At 36.6% G+C, this 16117-nt stretch overlaps 1 protein-coding gene across 1 annotated transcript in view; it reads right to left on the reverse strand.

Annotated features, from left to right (window-relative positions):
* Positions 1-16117, reverse strand: part of AGMO (alkylglycerol monooxygenase) — a gene marked incomplete at its 5' end in the record, with an annotated part of 191022 nt that overhangs the window by 103418 nt on the left and 71487 nt on the right. Inside the window, 2 exons of the mRNA XM_083855917.1 lie at positions 4941-5036; positions 10191-10294. Of these exons, the coding sequence (XP_083712043.1) occupies positions 4941-5036; positions 10191-10294 (200 nt within the window). The remainder of the gene's footprint in view (positions 1-4940; positions 5037-10190; positions 10295-16117) is intronic.

A 16117-nucleotide genomic window follows, 5' to 3' on the forward strand; every position in this document is an offset into this window, starting at 1 on the left:
ATAGCTGAGGGTCACCTTTTTCTGCTCCCAGAGCTGGATGAGGTAGAAAGACTTACACAAGGTGAAAAGAGATGCCTTAAAAAAACTGACTTCTGTGAGTATGGTAAAGGGCAGATCATATTCTTCCCTTATATTAGAAAACTAAACAGAAACCAATACATGTCAAAGATCAAATAGGCAAGGAATAATCTGCTGCTGCAATTACTACCATCAGGGATTGGATCAGTTGATACTTTCTAAATACAGTTTGACATCTCATAAAAATTACAGCTAAACCAACAGAAACTAATTTCTGTTTTTTCACAGGTGTCTATCAGCTTATAAACACACCTAACTTATTGGTTGTAATAAAGGCATAATGGAAGGATATAGTTTAATATAAGCCATAGACCTTCTGAATCACCTGCGAAAATAAACTGAAATGCAGTATTTCTGTCTGTCAGTAACAGTTCTGAAACATTTTGTGGCTTTTGAAAAATTAGTTTTTTAGTGCCCTTTGACTGAAGTATTTTTTTTTACTTCCCTTATGATCTAGACGAGAATGGTCTGTCTGGTCATGGAAGCATTTCTCCCAGACTATTTAGTAGCAGATCTGAGTCATTCAATTGACCTGAACAGTACTGGATAGAACAATAAATTACTTTTGTCTTGATTTATTGGGATCACAGAACCACAGAATCACTTAGATTGAAAAAGAACTTTAAGATTATCAAGTCCAATAGTTAACCCATCACTGTCAAATGTTTTCCTCAGAGGTTTTCTTGGGTTGATCTTTTTTTTCATTTTACATTTAAATAAACTATTAGGCGTTTATTTCAATGCTTTGGTGCTACTTAGAGATTTATTTTAAATCCTTGGAAAAAAATCTGATATAATTTCAGATTGTCATGTACATGGTGCAATATTCATAGAATCATTAAGGTTGGAAAAGACCTACAAGGCCATCAATTCCTATCTTTGATTAAACACCACCATATCACTAAACAATAGCACTAAATGTCATGTCCAGTCATTGCTTGAACACTTCCAGAGATTGTGACTCCCTTGCTTCCCTGGGAAGCCCATTCCAAAGCTTAACCACACTTCCAATTAATAAATTTTTCATGATGTTCAATCTGAACCTCCACTAGGACAGCTTGAGGCCATTTCCTCTGGTTATGCCACTGGTTGCCCTGGAGAAGAAAACAGCCCCCAAGTGGCTGCAGCTTCCTTTCAGGCAGCTGTAGAGAGTGATAAAGCCTCCCCTGAGCCTCTTCCAGGTTAAAGACTCCCACCTCCCTCAATCACTCTCATGAGACTTGTGCTCCAGACCCTTCACCAGCCCCACTGTCCTTCTCTTGGAGTGTGACACACTCCAGCACCCCAATATCTTGTGGTGAGGGGCCCAGAACTGGACATAGGCTTCAAGGTGTGGCCTCACCAGTGCTGAGTACAGGGGGACAGTCACTGCCCTGGTCCTGCCAGCCAGACCATTGCTGATCCAGGCCAGGATACCATTGGCTTCTTGGCCACCTGGGTACACTGACAGCTCATGTTCAGCTACTGTCAACCAGCACTCCCAGGTTCTTCTCTGCTTGGCTGCTTTCCAGCCACTCTTCTCCCAGCCCTCCATGGGGTTGTTGTGATCAAAATGCAAGACCTGGGCTTTCAATCTCCAATCTCATCTCTGGTCTTGGTCCACTGATCCAGGATGGAGTGAAAAAAAAACCAAAACGTTGAACACAAATGCATCACCTAAGTCACAAAGTTGTATTTTTACTCTAGCATACATGATTTTATTAATTTCAGGCATGCCTTTCCTGTATCAATAGTCTATTCTAATAACAATAATAATAAACAATAGTAAAAGAATCCAGCACCAAAATAATAGCATAATTTTTATATAAGATTTATAGTGCTTAAAATGCTGTACTATTCTATATAAAATGAAAAGAACTAATGCATACCAAGCATGTAGGAAATACAGAAGTTTAAATGAGGTAGAACGAATGTGTACTTTTGATCTTTATGATACTGTACTCACAAGAATATACGAGTCACTTGAGTTAAAATAAAATAGACCATGTCTGATCTGCTGGTAGTAAAGCTGGACAAAAACTGACGTAACAAATATGAGACAGGTCAAAGTTATAACACAGGAAACATCTCCTAATATTGTTTAAAACAACACTGGACACATGTAAAAATTAAGTATAGGAAAATATCAGGGATTGTATTTGGATATAAACTTTTGCTGTAGGCTGAAACATGGCATAGAAATTTTCAACACAGCATGATAATTCTTTTGTAATTAATGAATTCAATTTAAATTACTGTCAAAACAAAACATCTTCCTTCAGAAACTTTCATGTACTTAAATTCTTTCCTATTACTTAATTAGACCTTTTTTCTTCTATAAAACAATAAATTCTGCATGTGCTTTCCTTTTCAGTCCTATATTTAAAAAACAAAAAAAACACACCATCTATTAAAGAGATTTTTTCCCCCACATCTTTCTATATTTTATTTTTTCTTAAAGAGAAAGATGTGCAATCAAAAGTCACAAAGTGACAATTTCCAAACATCTTTGACCAATCAATATGGGGCCAAACTGTATCTCAGGAAATTGATACTAATGAAAAGCAATAGAAATCTAGGGGGGGAAATATCAACTGCTCCTTCATTTTAGAAGCAAACTATTACATTACTATAATATTAATCTGGTAGAATGGAAATAATGAAGTGTATCTCTCCTAGACTCCTAATGACATGTAATAGCAGCCTCCATGGGCTCCCAGAGGACACCAGAGCTGCTGAGGGATGATAAATATCTGCTCTCAGAGCAAGGGCCAGCAGCATTACTGAGACAGGATGCTGTTTGCTGTAGAACCCCAGGCTACAGCCCTGAACAAACTTTGTATGTTAGTAAACTGACAAAAAACAGAGACTTGAAGAAAGGATTTTCATATCAATATAATCTGTGTAAGACAATTAGGATCATCAAAACTCAGAAAAGGATCATTAGGGAAAAAAAAAAGCAGCAATTGCTTTAAACAGTTAAATTACAATAGTTATTGCAAAGAAAACCCAATATAATGGTGAAGCATCATATTAATTTCACTAAAAATACAAGGTAACATAAACCTGAATGGCTGATACTATTTCCCTTCCTTTCCTTACTTTTTTTCTGTCAATGCCTTGCCCATGAGAGCAGGAAATCCGCTAATACATGGTGTAACCCTATTTCTATTTTGACATAATTTTTGACCTTAGAGCATGACTTCAACATATTTCAACCAATTTCAGCTGTGCTATAAAATCAACAATATCAACATTAAGAATAACTTCTCTTGTAAGCAAAGTTCTATGAGTGGATCAACTGGATTAATACAAAAGGTCCATTGTTTTTCTACTGCACAATAATTTAATAGTAAGGAGTGCTTATCTTTTCATTGAGACTGAAATTCATTCTTGTTTAGACTAGTGTATAAACTTGGCACATTGCACATATGCTATGGAAATTCCTTTTAAGCCCTATGATGGATTTAGCACTTTAGAGGGATGTAGGCAATTCATAAGCCTCTGAAATTCACTTCAGAAACTTTAGATACGCACTGTAGCACCAGTACTGAGATTCACTGAGTTACTGCTGCACAGCAGAATTCTAGAAACCTCTCAGCCAAGGAAAAGATGGCTTCAAACACCAGAGAAGACACAGATGATGCATAATTTTTTAAGTGGCAAAGCACACTAGAACTGATCTGGAGAACCTAAAGCATGGTTAAAGAAACTTGCTACATATGAGTCCTAGTGTTCCTTTCATATAGTTTAAAAGAGTGCTTGAATTTTTTTTAAATACTTTAAAAAGATTAAATGTGTATTGCTTCAGTTTATGCCACTTCTAGTGATAGGTGTGACATTTTAACTAAGCCTTCCCTATTTACGTGGTGTTTTAGATCATCAGACATTTGTTAATGATTTTAGAAACGTGTCCAACAGAAACAAAATGTTAACAATCAAAACTTGCTATTGGTCCACTATAACGATCTTCTTTTATTTATATATTTTTAAAATTCTATTTTTAATGAAATGCACAGAAAAGATGAAAGAAAAATCTGCAATTTAAGCAACATAATCACCTAGATTAGCAGATCAAGAAAATAAAATTCCTTTCCCAAAGAACTGTCCTATATATTGCATCTTGAAATTAGAGAGGAAAAAGCATCTGTCTGGGCAGAACAAACATAGGAGGAAGTGTCATAGAAATAATTAGCTCACAGCCTCCCTGGGGCTACTGAGAAATATGCTATTGACTTATAACATAAAGTACCTTTAAATACCTCTATTGTAACACAAGGAAGAAGGTAAAGGCCACTGAACTACCTGAGAAGTGTGGGAAACATCTTACTAATTACAGTGTGTTATTAACCATATATGTATGTAAACTAGATATGGTCTATGCATTCACGAAGCAGAAAGGAAGTGGTGTAGTCATAAACAAATAGCCATCAGATACAGATAGAGCATTTTTCATCTGAGAATTACTTGCATTAAGAAAGAAACAATATCTGAATTTATTTGCAACTCTAAATAATCTTTAAGAAGCACCAGCATTTGGGTGCTTTTCCCTAAAATATTTATCTTAGAAATGAAATCAGTTTCAGTATCTGCCAAAAATGTTTAATAAGCTGCAAGATAGGAAAATACAATATTAAAATAGCAAAAAGTTTTGATTCCTTACAGTTACTTTTTTTTTTCTAAATCTAATTGGGACCAACTGGCCTCATTGCTTCTTATAAACTTAGCAATATATATTCAGAAAAAGGAATAAAAATGAACAGATGTTTCTCCTTAAAGAAGTCAGACAAAGATTTTTCTTACACAATAAATCAGCTGCTAGTGGATTTCCAAGACACTGCTCCAGGCTAACTGTTTAGGTATGGCTTAAAAACCTGGTTTACCTCTGTATGTATCCAAAACTGGTAAAGTAGATTAAACTGTAAATGAACAGCAAACACCGAAGGGGGAATGAAAAGAGCCATGGGTAAGTTAAACATCTGAAAAAGGAGAAAGAAAACATACATTAGATATATAATTTTAAACTCATAATGATATAATAAAGTACTCTCAGGAGCTCAAAGCACTGCACAATATACTTGCTGCTTCTAATACATTCATAATGCAGACATTACATAGCATAAATAGATAGTGATTATTACGTTACTACTCAATGTGCTATAGCAAATGAGGCATAAATTGATCCAAAAGTGATTCTCCACAAGCCAAACTGAGCAAGTAGAAAATTCAACATAAGAATTCATAAATTTTGGTATTAGATGCTTATGATGTGTACTATATGGAGCAGACAGCAACACAGCCTTGACATTAAGGGTTCCCATATAGGAAAGAATTATCACAAATTAAGCAAGGTTTGAATTTATGACACTACAGCTTTTCCATCCAAACTCCCTACATAAGCACCATTAGGGTAAGCTACTTGGCTTTCCAAGTTAATTATACTTCTCACCTTAACTTTCTCATGGCATCTCCCATAAAATCCCAATATATTGCTGAGTTCTAAAAACACGCTAACATGAAAAAAATATCAGAAAATTGCTTACTTGGGAAATCCTGGTATCTTAGATACAGAGGAAGTCCTAGGGATTTCACAATTAATTGCTTTACTGGCTGAGCAATAGAATAAAACTTCTAAGAACTTTGTATGTTAAAAGTCAGTCTGCTTTCTTCGGAAAAAGGCTTATCTTTCTCTTTTCCCTTTTACCTGACATTGTGGTATATCACCTGCACCAAAAAATTAATACTTCTTTAAAATACAGACATTTTTCCTAAACCAAACAGTAGCAGAGGTATCTTCAAAACTTTAAATCTCTTTAGCACTCAAGGAATATCTGTTTGGCTGACAAGAGCTCCCAGTGAAGCACAGGAAAATTAGAAAAAAATCCATTTCCAAATTACTATTGTGCTTTTCACAAAAACCCAATCTTTCAATATCCAAGAAGCCATCAATAGCCATGACAAGCATCCTGGACGAGGAATTCCTTTAGTGTAGGTATGCACATAGCATGCAAAACCATTACTCTCTCAGTTTTAGTCAAAATGGCTGCCCAATAGATTAGAAGTCACACTGAGGCAACTGCACTTCCACCCCAGTGATGTGACTGATGCTCTCAACAAAGTCACCACAGACACATCTCAGTGTGACAAACCAATGGTGGATTAGGACCTTGCAATATCAGCTTAGCCTGCTGGCTTCAACACCAGACAATGTCTGAAACACTAGGACAAAACCCTGAAGCCATTGCAGTATCACCTGGTAGGGCTGGGACAGCTGGGATTTCAAAATCTACATTTAAAGGCTTCATGGATCACAGCTGCCCCACAAATTACCTATGGGGTGTTTCTGTTTCTGTCTTGGAAGCTGCTTTCCAAAAAGTAAAGGAATTAAAAGGTAGTAGAGGGGGACTAAGTTTCTGTCTAATGGCATGATAACAGCAGGAATTTTTTAAAAAAGGAATGGAGAGGAAATTGATTAAAAAAACCCCAAAAACCAAACCAGATGGTTTTCAGATTATTCATGGAAGTGGTTATAGGATTGAAAGCAGGGTTAAAAAATTATATGCTTTTCCTTTAAAAGTATCAGAAGCAATTTGGTGGTATTTACAGATGACTCAAAGAGGAAAGAAGGATCATCTTCATATTTATTTCCTAACTCACTTTTCACAAGAGTACTAGGATTTCCCCGCTAAGTGGTAGGATGAAGGAAATTTTATATAAATCTATAGGTGAATTTGAAACTGTCAAAGAGAATGCTTTACTAACTGCCTCACGTTTTCTTGCAATGTAAGCTTTATTTTGCACAGGAAGGATTTTAAAGATCATTTACAGAAGTGGAACTCATAGGGAGAAATGAAAACTACCACACCAAGGCTTGATTTTTCCTATTTGTGGTTCTACTGAAACAAGAAGAGCAATCTCAGGGAAAAAAAAAAAAATAGTTCTTTACTGGAAATGACAATTCACCAAATCAAAAGATTTCATGGCAGTGTACCAGCTTTAACAAATTTGTAGAGGAAAACTTTCCTGGCTCTGGAATGGTATTTCTGGTCAAAACTGCAGGAAAACTTTTATCACACTGACAGATCTTTTCTCGCTTGTGGATTCAGCAGCAGAGATTGGGAACATGCTACAGTAGCTGATGGGAAAAGCATCCAGAAGGGGTGCAGAGACATTTGCACCTGGGGTTGCTGCACTGCAGCTGTTTGCCCTCATGCCAAAGGCATTGCCCCTTTGGAAGCTCCATTGCCCACTCTTCCATGGGGGCACCACTACCTTTCTTGCTCCCATTTGTAGGTAAAAGCTTACAACCACTTCCACTACAGAAAGGGAGTGATTGAAACTCCTGAGGTTTAGCAGGAGTGCTGAGTTTCTGTGCTGGGTCTCTGGGACCACCTGCCCGTGTGGCTGCAGAGGGTCTGTGGGGCATGGGGGGGCTGCAGGACAGCAATTTCGTGTGGGCAGGAACTTCTGTGAGGACTCTGCAGGAGTTAACGGCAAAGATAAAATAAAAATAAAAATTGAAAAAGCCAACCCATTTTTTACAGCTGCCAGGCGTGGCAGACTCTTCAGTAGACAAGAAGTTACTGACTGTGCTGAAAACTGTGCTACTCATTCCCTTTCCAGACTTGTATGTAGATGTTTCCACTGCTTCTATACCAAGGCATGGTTCAACACTTTATCTAAATGTACAGTCTAGAGCTATCAAATTATTAAGGATTTAATGTTTGCAATTAAATCTTGCCCTTAGAGGAAAGTTGAGAATGGTACTCAAAGCATTAAATCATAGCTTTTCAAAGTGTATGTGCAAAGCTCTCACAACTGCACTTTGTTTCATCACTGATATATTCATTTTTATATTATTATCTTGCTTTAGCTTGCTGTTTCCTTCTTAAAAAATAATATACTTTTTTTGACTTTTTTTTTCCCCACTAAATGGGCCTCAACAGTATCTCTCAGTCTTCACAGTAGATTTGCTTCTCTATGGCCTCTCCAGTGAAGAAACAGAAACACTGTGTATGTAAACAACATGAAGCACTAAACATTTGGTTCCAAAATGAGGAGTACATCTCACACCACTGATTGTCAAACATGTTTTTCTATTCTCTTTCATTTCATATCTTTTCAATCATAGATTAACATGCTGATTTATTTCTCTTACAATGTTTAACTTAAAACACAACAGAGCTGGCAGCAGAACAGTCACATAATCTCACACCATCCACTGTAAGTTTCTCACAGTCTCCACAAAACTGGATGTCAAACTCATTGAACAGTATAGTACACATTCAACAATATCGAATCACTCTCAGAGAGTAACTAAGGATTTCACTGAGTTTCAGCTTCAAGGCAGATCCATCCATGGTTCTGGACAAGACTGTCAGTCCAAAAAAATAGCAGTTCTGTAAGAATTAGCAAGAATTGTGATCATGCACAGTAAGGCGCTGCAGAAAGAAAACTGGCGTATGTCTGAAAAGTTCAGGAAGGAGGCAAAGCAGTATTTACATTAACCATATGTTTTGGCTAATATCAAATATTTGGTGAAATAAACCTGGCACACAGAAGTACCATGTATTCCTGGATTCATTTCCCTTTGCACAAAGCACATGAATTTTAAATACACAGATATTATTTACCAAGTGGTACCAGTGTGGTCCTGAGGATGCTCTTTGGAATCCAAGGTGGCCAGATACCTTGGTCTTCCAAGTATTTTATGCTCTCTGAGGTATCATCCTCAAAATCATGCCAGCAGACAAAATTCTCATATGCACACCCATATGTAAACACAGGCTTCTTGTCTTTTTTGAATTACTGTTTTTGTTAAACATTTGCACATATGGTCCCAATGGGTAAATGGGCAAAGGTTAAATCTTTAATATAGCAGTATTTACAGAGGGAGCAGAGTTGTCACAGACAAACATCCCTTCCACTATTCTTCATTACAGTAATTTAAAATCTAGGTAATCTTGCTAACATCAGATGATTATTTTCTTAATAAATAAACAACAAGAATTTATATAGAAGACATCATGAAAATGTTCTAAAAAACAGTACTGCTTCATGATTCTCAGAAGAAAATTTCTCTGAAACATAGCACTTTAACTAATTTAATGTCATGCACTAAAACCAGTTAAATACTAGAGACTAAGTCCATGACCAGTTACGTAAGCATAAATCCACTTTACTGAAGTTAATGGAGTTATACTGGATTTGCATGGGTGAGCACACTCTCTTGACTTTAAGCCATTTGCTCACAGGCTGGATAGAGAGATTGCCAAAAGCTTGTGGGTTTCCTTCAGGACCCATATTATACCTCATTGGAGCACATATATAATTATATAATTATATGTATGTATTTATACATGTAAATATATTTAATATCCCCTTTGAACTCTAATTCTGAAAATAAATTTTGAAGCTGAAGTTGAAGTTATTCATTTTGAGTAACACACAACCAGACAAACTACAATCTGAAAAAAAACAGTTAAAAGATAACATGAGGGCCCAGCTTAGGAAATCAGCAGTTACCCTGGGTACAGAACTAAACCTTAAATATTATGTTACATTTATGAATGCATTTGGAAATACGCTTTTTTAAATCTTTATATAAATACTGAATATGTACATAGCTCACCATTTAAAATTAATTTTATCTGAAATAACACTAGGTAACATACTGCTCTTACATACAAGGGTACTGATATGACATGAATGAGCAGAGACAAATAAATCCATTTGCATATCCAAAACCAATTTTAATGCTGATTTCTCTCCCTGCTCCTTTTAGCTAGATAGACATATTCTGAAATAGTTGAGTTATACAGTGCTCTTTTGCCATACTCGTGTATGAATAGTTGAATGAAAACTCTCCATTCTACTAAAAAAGTTATGAAAATATAAATGTAAGGTTATAGTTAACCTTCTTTAACATCTGTAGCTATTTTCATGTTTGCTGTACAACAGTAGTGAATATATTTTAAAAACAGAATTATCAGATTCTTCAGTTTCATCTTCTGCGCCTTCAATGTCAAACACCTTTAAAAAATGTTTTTCTTTGAAGGGAAATAAACACAATGTTTTCACTTTTGCTAAACATTGTTAATATTAACATGTTTATCAAATCTTGTACAACTTACCCAGGAGGTGTATTTCTGTAGTACAGATTGTCTCAAGGCCGTGAATAAGTTGTAGTCTTCTGAACTATGGTGTACCTGGTGTGCAGCCCACAGTATATTAACCTCTGCAAAACACAAAATTTCTAATGAGGTTTGTGCTAGAGAAGCAACATTTGTTTCCCAAGGCCTTTTTTTCTTAACCTAGAAGCAACCAATCCTCCAATTTACACTTTGCTATTTTACATTAACATAAAATAATAAAACCCAATGCTCAAAGCTGAGTTGTGTAGGCAAGGTTACATGTCTGTCAGTGCACACAAGGCAGTGTAAATTTCATGCTGAAGTAAGGCGAGGCTGTAGCACAAACTGAAATCATTGCTGGAAGAGCAGAAGGATGTGTGAGACAAGAATGAAACAGCCAGAAAGCCTCATCTGAGTTCTGGTAACATGAGTCAGTAGGAGCTCTGTACACAATTCAGAGGGACAAAAACTGAGGATGCTCTCACGCTTGCATTTGATTTATTTAAAGACTAGAAGAGGACACAAAATGTTCCAAAAATCTTATGCATCAAATTTAGACAAACAACTTATCTGGTGTCAGGTTTTACGCTTACATTTTTCTGGAATGTGTGAATCTTCAACCCACTTATCCCACAGACCACAAAACACAGCCACTGCCCCCCCACACTAGTGACAAATGGAAAAATAAACTGATGCTTGCTGGGAAGCATTGACCAAGCCAAAGGAGAGCAGTGGCTTTGTTGTTACAGTTTAAAAAAAAAATTAAAAATTGCTGGAATAAGGGCAAAACCAGTGTCAGTCACATCCTCTGAAAGCATGACACCTCTAATGCACTGAAATGAAGAATACTTCAAAATCCTGATTATATTTCAAGGCATTTTCTCACTCAAGTGCAGACCTGGGTAGCCTGTCTGCACTGTATCTGGCCAGTGTGAAGTGGGATGTTAAACAGAAATATTCATGGCCATCAGATATATAGCTATAAGAATTACCTTAATTACAGGAAAAAAAAAGAAAAAGCACATGGTCAATGCAGCCCAAATAATGCCTATTTATCAAACCCCTTAATTTAGGTCTCATGTATTTCAAGGAATGAAGTATACACAAAGCCTCAGCTGATTACAGAAATTAAAAGTTGACTGGCTGTCTGCCAGCTGCACACTCCCACTGCCACTGACCTTATTTCACCGGAGCCATTAAAGATGTGCCTTTGGCAGATATTAGAATCACATTCAGAAAACGGTTTTATAATGGCCGTCTAAAGTCCTGTAATTATTTGCACCCAAATTCACATCAAACAGTTTAGGTCTTGTGATTAACATGTATTTCCAATGTAAAGTAAGGCAAAAAACACTCCCATCTTAATGAATCTGAAGGTACCTTTACCATTTGGTGGACTAGATAGTCTTGTAGCAGGAGGTAACAGTCTTGTACAATAGCAACTGGGACTTTTAAATCTAATTTACTTTTGACAGTTTGGTAATTAACATCACAAAATCATTTTTTAATTACTTCCAAGGCCTTAAAATACTTAAACTAGCTGAAATAAATCTGTAATTTCAACCACCAAAAAACACTTAACACTGAATCTAAGAATTCTTTTTTCTTTAAATGCATTTGTTTCTGAAGGAACAAGTGTTCACTATATCAGTAATTAGCGATGTCTCAAAAAATCCAAAAAAACCAAACAAACAACCTCATCTCAATGCATCTCTACCTAATAAACACATTAGGAAATGAATTATTCAGGTGAACTTCAGTATTCAATAATAATTTGTGTTTGAAATGTTTCTCAAGACCTCGACAGAAGCTAAATGAGTGAAAAAAGCATCTGAAAAGGTGGAGGTTAAAGACCTGTCTCCTTAGTTGTTTTAAAAGCATTTACTTCCTATCACAAACTGTGTGTAACACAAGCCTCCACTCAATGAAGTACAGCTGTGAAAACAGGGTACAGTAACTGGATCTTTCTTCTTTCCCTCAGTCATTTTTCAGCATTATGAAAAGTTCAAGGGAGGGAATCTATGATGATTTTTACAGTCTACTTTCATTGTAGTTAAGGTCAAATGGTTTTCAAAATAAATTACTAAAAACGCATTTTATTAGGATTAATTTTTCTGTTAAACTGCCTCTTACACTAACAAGTATATGGAATAAGGTAACCAAATATTGGTAAAATGTTAGTTATTCAGATGTGTGAGCCAGCTTAAATGATCACTCATTCAAAAATACATCACAGGAATATTGGGGAGATAAACAAACATCTCTTCCACAAGTAATTTAAATGCTATAGCGATTTCTGACTTCTGTTATAGGTAAGTAAATTAAATCCTGCTCCTTAATCCTATGGTTGATGACATCAATGGCACAGACTATGTTAAATTCCTTTGAGAAACAGGCAGACTCAATTGGAAAAAAAAATTGCATTGAAAATTGATCTGAAGAAACTGATAATCAAGAACTTTTTTATTTGAAGCAGAAGAATAACATGAATGGGTGAAATAGATCACCCCAAAACTCATCTGTAAGCATTAGTAAATTAAAAAGATTACAACCGTAATTCCAAAAAGACATCTCTCAAATCTAAGAAACAGACCAAGCATTCTTCATGGAATAAAGCTGACTGCTCACCAACTGCCTGCAAGAGAAATAAAACTGTGTGTCTACAGAAGACTTGTGGTTTTACTTTTTCATTTCTAATGATGATAACTTGAAAGAAAATGAGAAAAATTATTTGAATGAGGATAAAGTTATAAAAGACTCTCTCACACGGACTTTCTCATATTATTACATAATGACCAATAAAGAAAGCAAGGTTGAGCCAATTCCAACACAGATTTAAAAAAAAAATGCAGAAAACAGGAAATATTACTGCATTTTATAAAATTATCAAATCCTACTGTGAAGCCACAGGAAAAAAGTAGGCGATGGAATTGGAGAAGCCACTGAGACAATGCTCTAATGGAATTTTTGACGTTTCATAATTCAAACATGATTGTTAAATACAATTTTAAAAATAGCTTCAATACACTTATATCCCTTATATTTGATTGAAGAGAGTAAACTTCATGGAATCATAGGGTAATTCAGGAGAGAGAGAACCATCATAGGGTAATTCAGGAGAGAGAGAACCACCGAAGGTCTCTATTCCAACTTCCTGCTCACAGCAGGACCAGCTTTAAGTTCCTGAGACTCAGCTGGGTCTCAGAAAACCTCTACATCTGCTGATATTATGAAGAACTACCTCTAAATGAAGATAAAGGTAGCATTTCCTTTTCATGTAGTTGTGAAGAAAGTTATACAAGTTAAAACCCAGCACAGCAAGGGCCTCCTTTCCTGTTGTGGCTTTCCCCAACTTCATGCTAATGGATGGAGACCTGATGAGCTATTCTCTTCTGGGGAACAACAGGGCAACTACATCTTGGTACTAGAGTTAATCTCTGTTGAATGTATTACTGATATTATTATTACTATTATTATTATCACCATCTACTGAATCAATATTTTCATCCATCACCCAATTTAAAGAATCAGCATGTAATCCCAACAGAGAATAAATGAGGCCATGTAACTAGGTGACAAAGGGAAATTGGCACTACACAGAAACTGCTGAATGAAAGGTTATGATTGGGCCCTCAGTTTTCATTCTAGCTCTTTAAGTCTCTGTGATGTCATCTCAGAATCAGACCTGGATTTACTAAAATCAGTGGGCGCCAGGCAGCTGAGAATTTGTATTCTACAATTTATTCCAAAATAAAATGAAGATTTTTCATTTTAGTGTTAGTTCAATGTATAAGTTCTGTTATAAGAAGAAAATGAGAAGCTGAAAGAACTGTCCTGGAGAACAGCAATGAAGCACTGGCTAATGAGAAGCCGAAGCCAAGCTTTTTTCAGCAATCCCACTTCTCTTCTTTTCTGAATTTTCCAAAATAAGGAAAGATTATTAATGTTATTCTTCTTTTGTACTTCTTCCTTCTTTCCTCCTCCTAATTAATTCATAAAATGTAATGTTTCACACACTTTCAAAATCATATTGGTAAGGCAACCAATGATTTTACTTAGACTTAATTTTTTATTTAAAAATAATTTTTCATTACTAATCAAGTTCCTTTCTGTGAATCCTTAAGACAGATCCAATGCCTGGGCCATATTTCACTATTTCTGAAGTATTTCTTTTTATTAGTAGGAAACATTCACTGTGCACGTAAGATTCCTCTCGAGGAAGTGTCAAAATGAGATTTTTGCTGTTTATTTTGGTAATTTTAAGTGATTCCCATAGCCCAACACATTTTGATTAACAACAGGAGAAAACATATGAACCGCCCCCCCCCCCTCCCCCCCCCCCAGTCATTTTAAGGAGTGATTTCAATGAAAACAGCCATTTTATGAAATCCTCTCAATCAGTGAAATGGTAAAGATTTGATGAATCTTGAGTAAATTAATTAAAAAGATTAGAGATGTACTTTAAATAAAATATGCATACAAGCTTTATAAGACCTAGATCATAAGTAATATGGAAAAAAATACAGATGATGAGTCATGTAAAGTTTCCATTCTCTCACAGTCAACACTGACTGTTACTAGGAGAACAGGTGAAAGTTTCCCTTTAGCACCTACTTAAATTTAAACAGAGCCTTCATTTTGCCACACTAGCCATCTTTTAGAAGATGGCACGGTCCCAACTGACCCCAGTGTGCAATCTGTTGGTTCCCAAAGCAGGTGTGACCCAGAGGGCTTCAGAGGCAGGTACTCTGTGCTGCATTCACCTACAAGCAACCAAACCCATCATCTCCTGGGTGTACTTCTCTTTAGTCAGAATTACTAGAAACCCCAGGATGACTGAGGAAAGAAAAATGGCCTGGAAGATAGAAATGTCATTCACTCCTTTTCTATGCATTTCAACCCTACCTACAAAGACAAAAGAGAGGAAAATACATAGCATTTAAATAATTTATTTGCTAAACTATTAACTTTTCTAATTCAAAAAAAACCTCCAACTGTTTGATTACTCACTACCTTTCTACCTTCTTCTAACTGATCTGTTCATAGAATCATAAAACCATAGAATATGCTGAGTTGAAAGGGACTCCACAAGGATTATCAAGTCCAACTCCTGACCTGGCACAGGACAGCACCAAGAATCACTCCATGTGTCTGAAAGCATTGCTGAAACGCTTCTTGAACTTTGTCAGGCTTGTGCTGTGACCACTTACCTGGGGAGTCTGTTCCAGTGACTGGCCACTTTCTGGGGTGAAAAATCTTTGCCTAATATCCAACCTAAACCTTCCCTGGTGCAGCTTCATGACCGGTCACCAAAAAGATCAGTGTTTGCTTCTCCTCTTCCCCTCATGAGGAGGTTGTAATTGCAATGAGGTCTCCTTTTCTCCAGCCTGAACAGACCAAGTGGCCCCAGCTGTTCTTAATATGGTTTCCCCTTAAGGTCCTTCACCATTTTTCTTTAGACACTCCCTAACAGTTTAATGTTTGGGGTTTTTTTTAATATTGTGGTACTCAAAACTATCCCTAGCATTTGAGGTGAGGCTGCCCCAGTGCAGAGCAGAGCAGGACAATCCCCACCCTTGCCTGGCTGTCAACACTGTGCCTGATGGCCCCAGGACACGGGTGGCCCTCCTGCCTGCCAAGGCACTGCTGACTCATTTTCAACCTGACACTGACCAGGACCCCCAAGTCCCTTTCCTTGGCTCTGCTATCCCCAGCCTGTCCATACATCCAGGGTTGTTCTGGTCCAGGTATAGAATCCAGTACTTGTCTTTGTTAAACTTCCTGTACCTTTAATTTGACGAGGTCTCCCTGCAGGGCCTCTGCCTTCAAGGGAGTCAACAGCTCTCTCCAGTTAGTGTACTATTGATGCATTCAAAGAATTTAAATAAATCCCCCTTTCTCATGCAGAGCTTTTTCACAGAATCTCA

Source organism: Zosterops lateralis (genome assembly GCF_965231275.1).
Source record: "Zosterops lateralis genome assembly, chromosome: 1".
NCBI lineage: Eukaryota > Metazoa > Chordata > Aves > Passeriformes > Zosteropidae > Zosterops > Zosterops lateralis.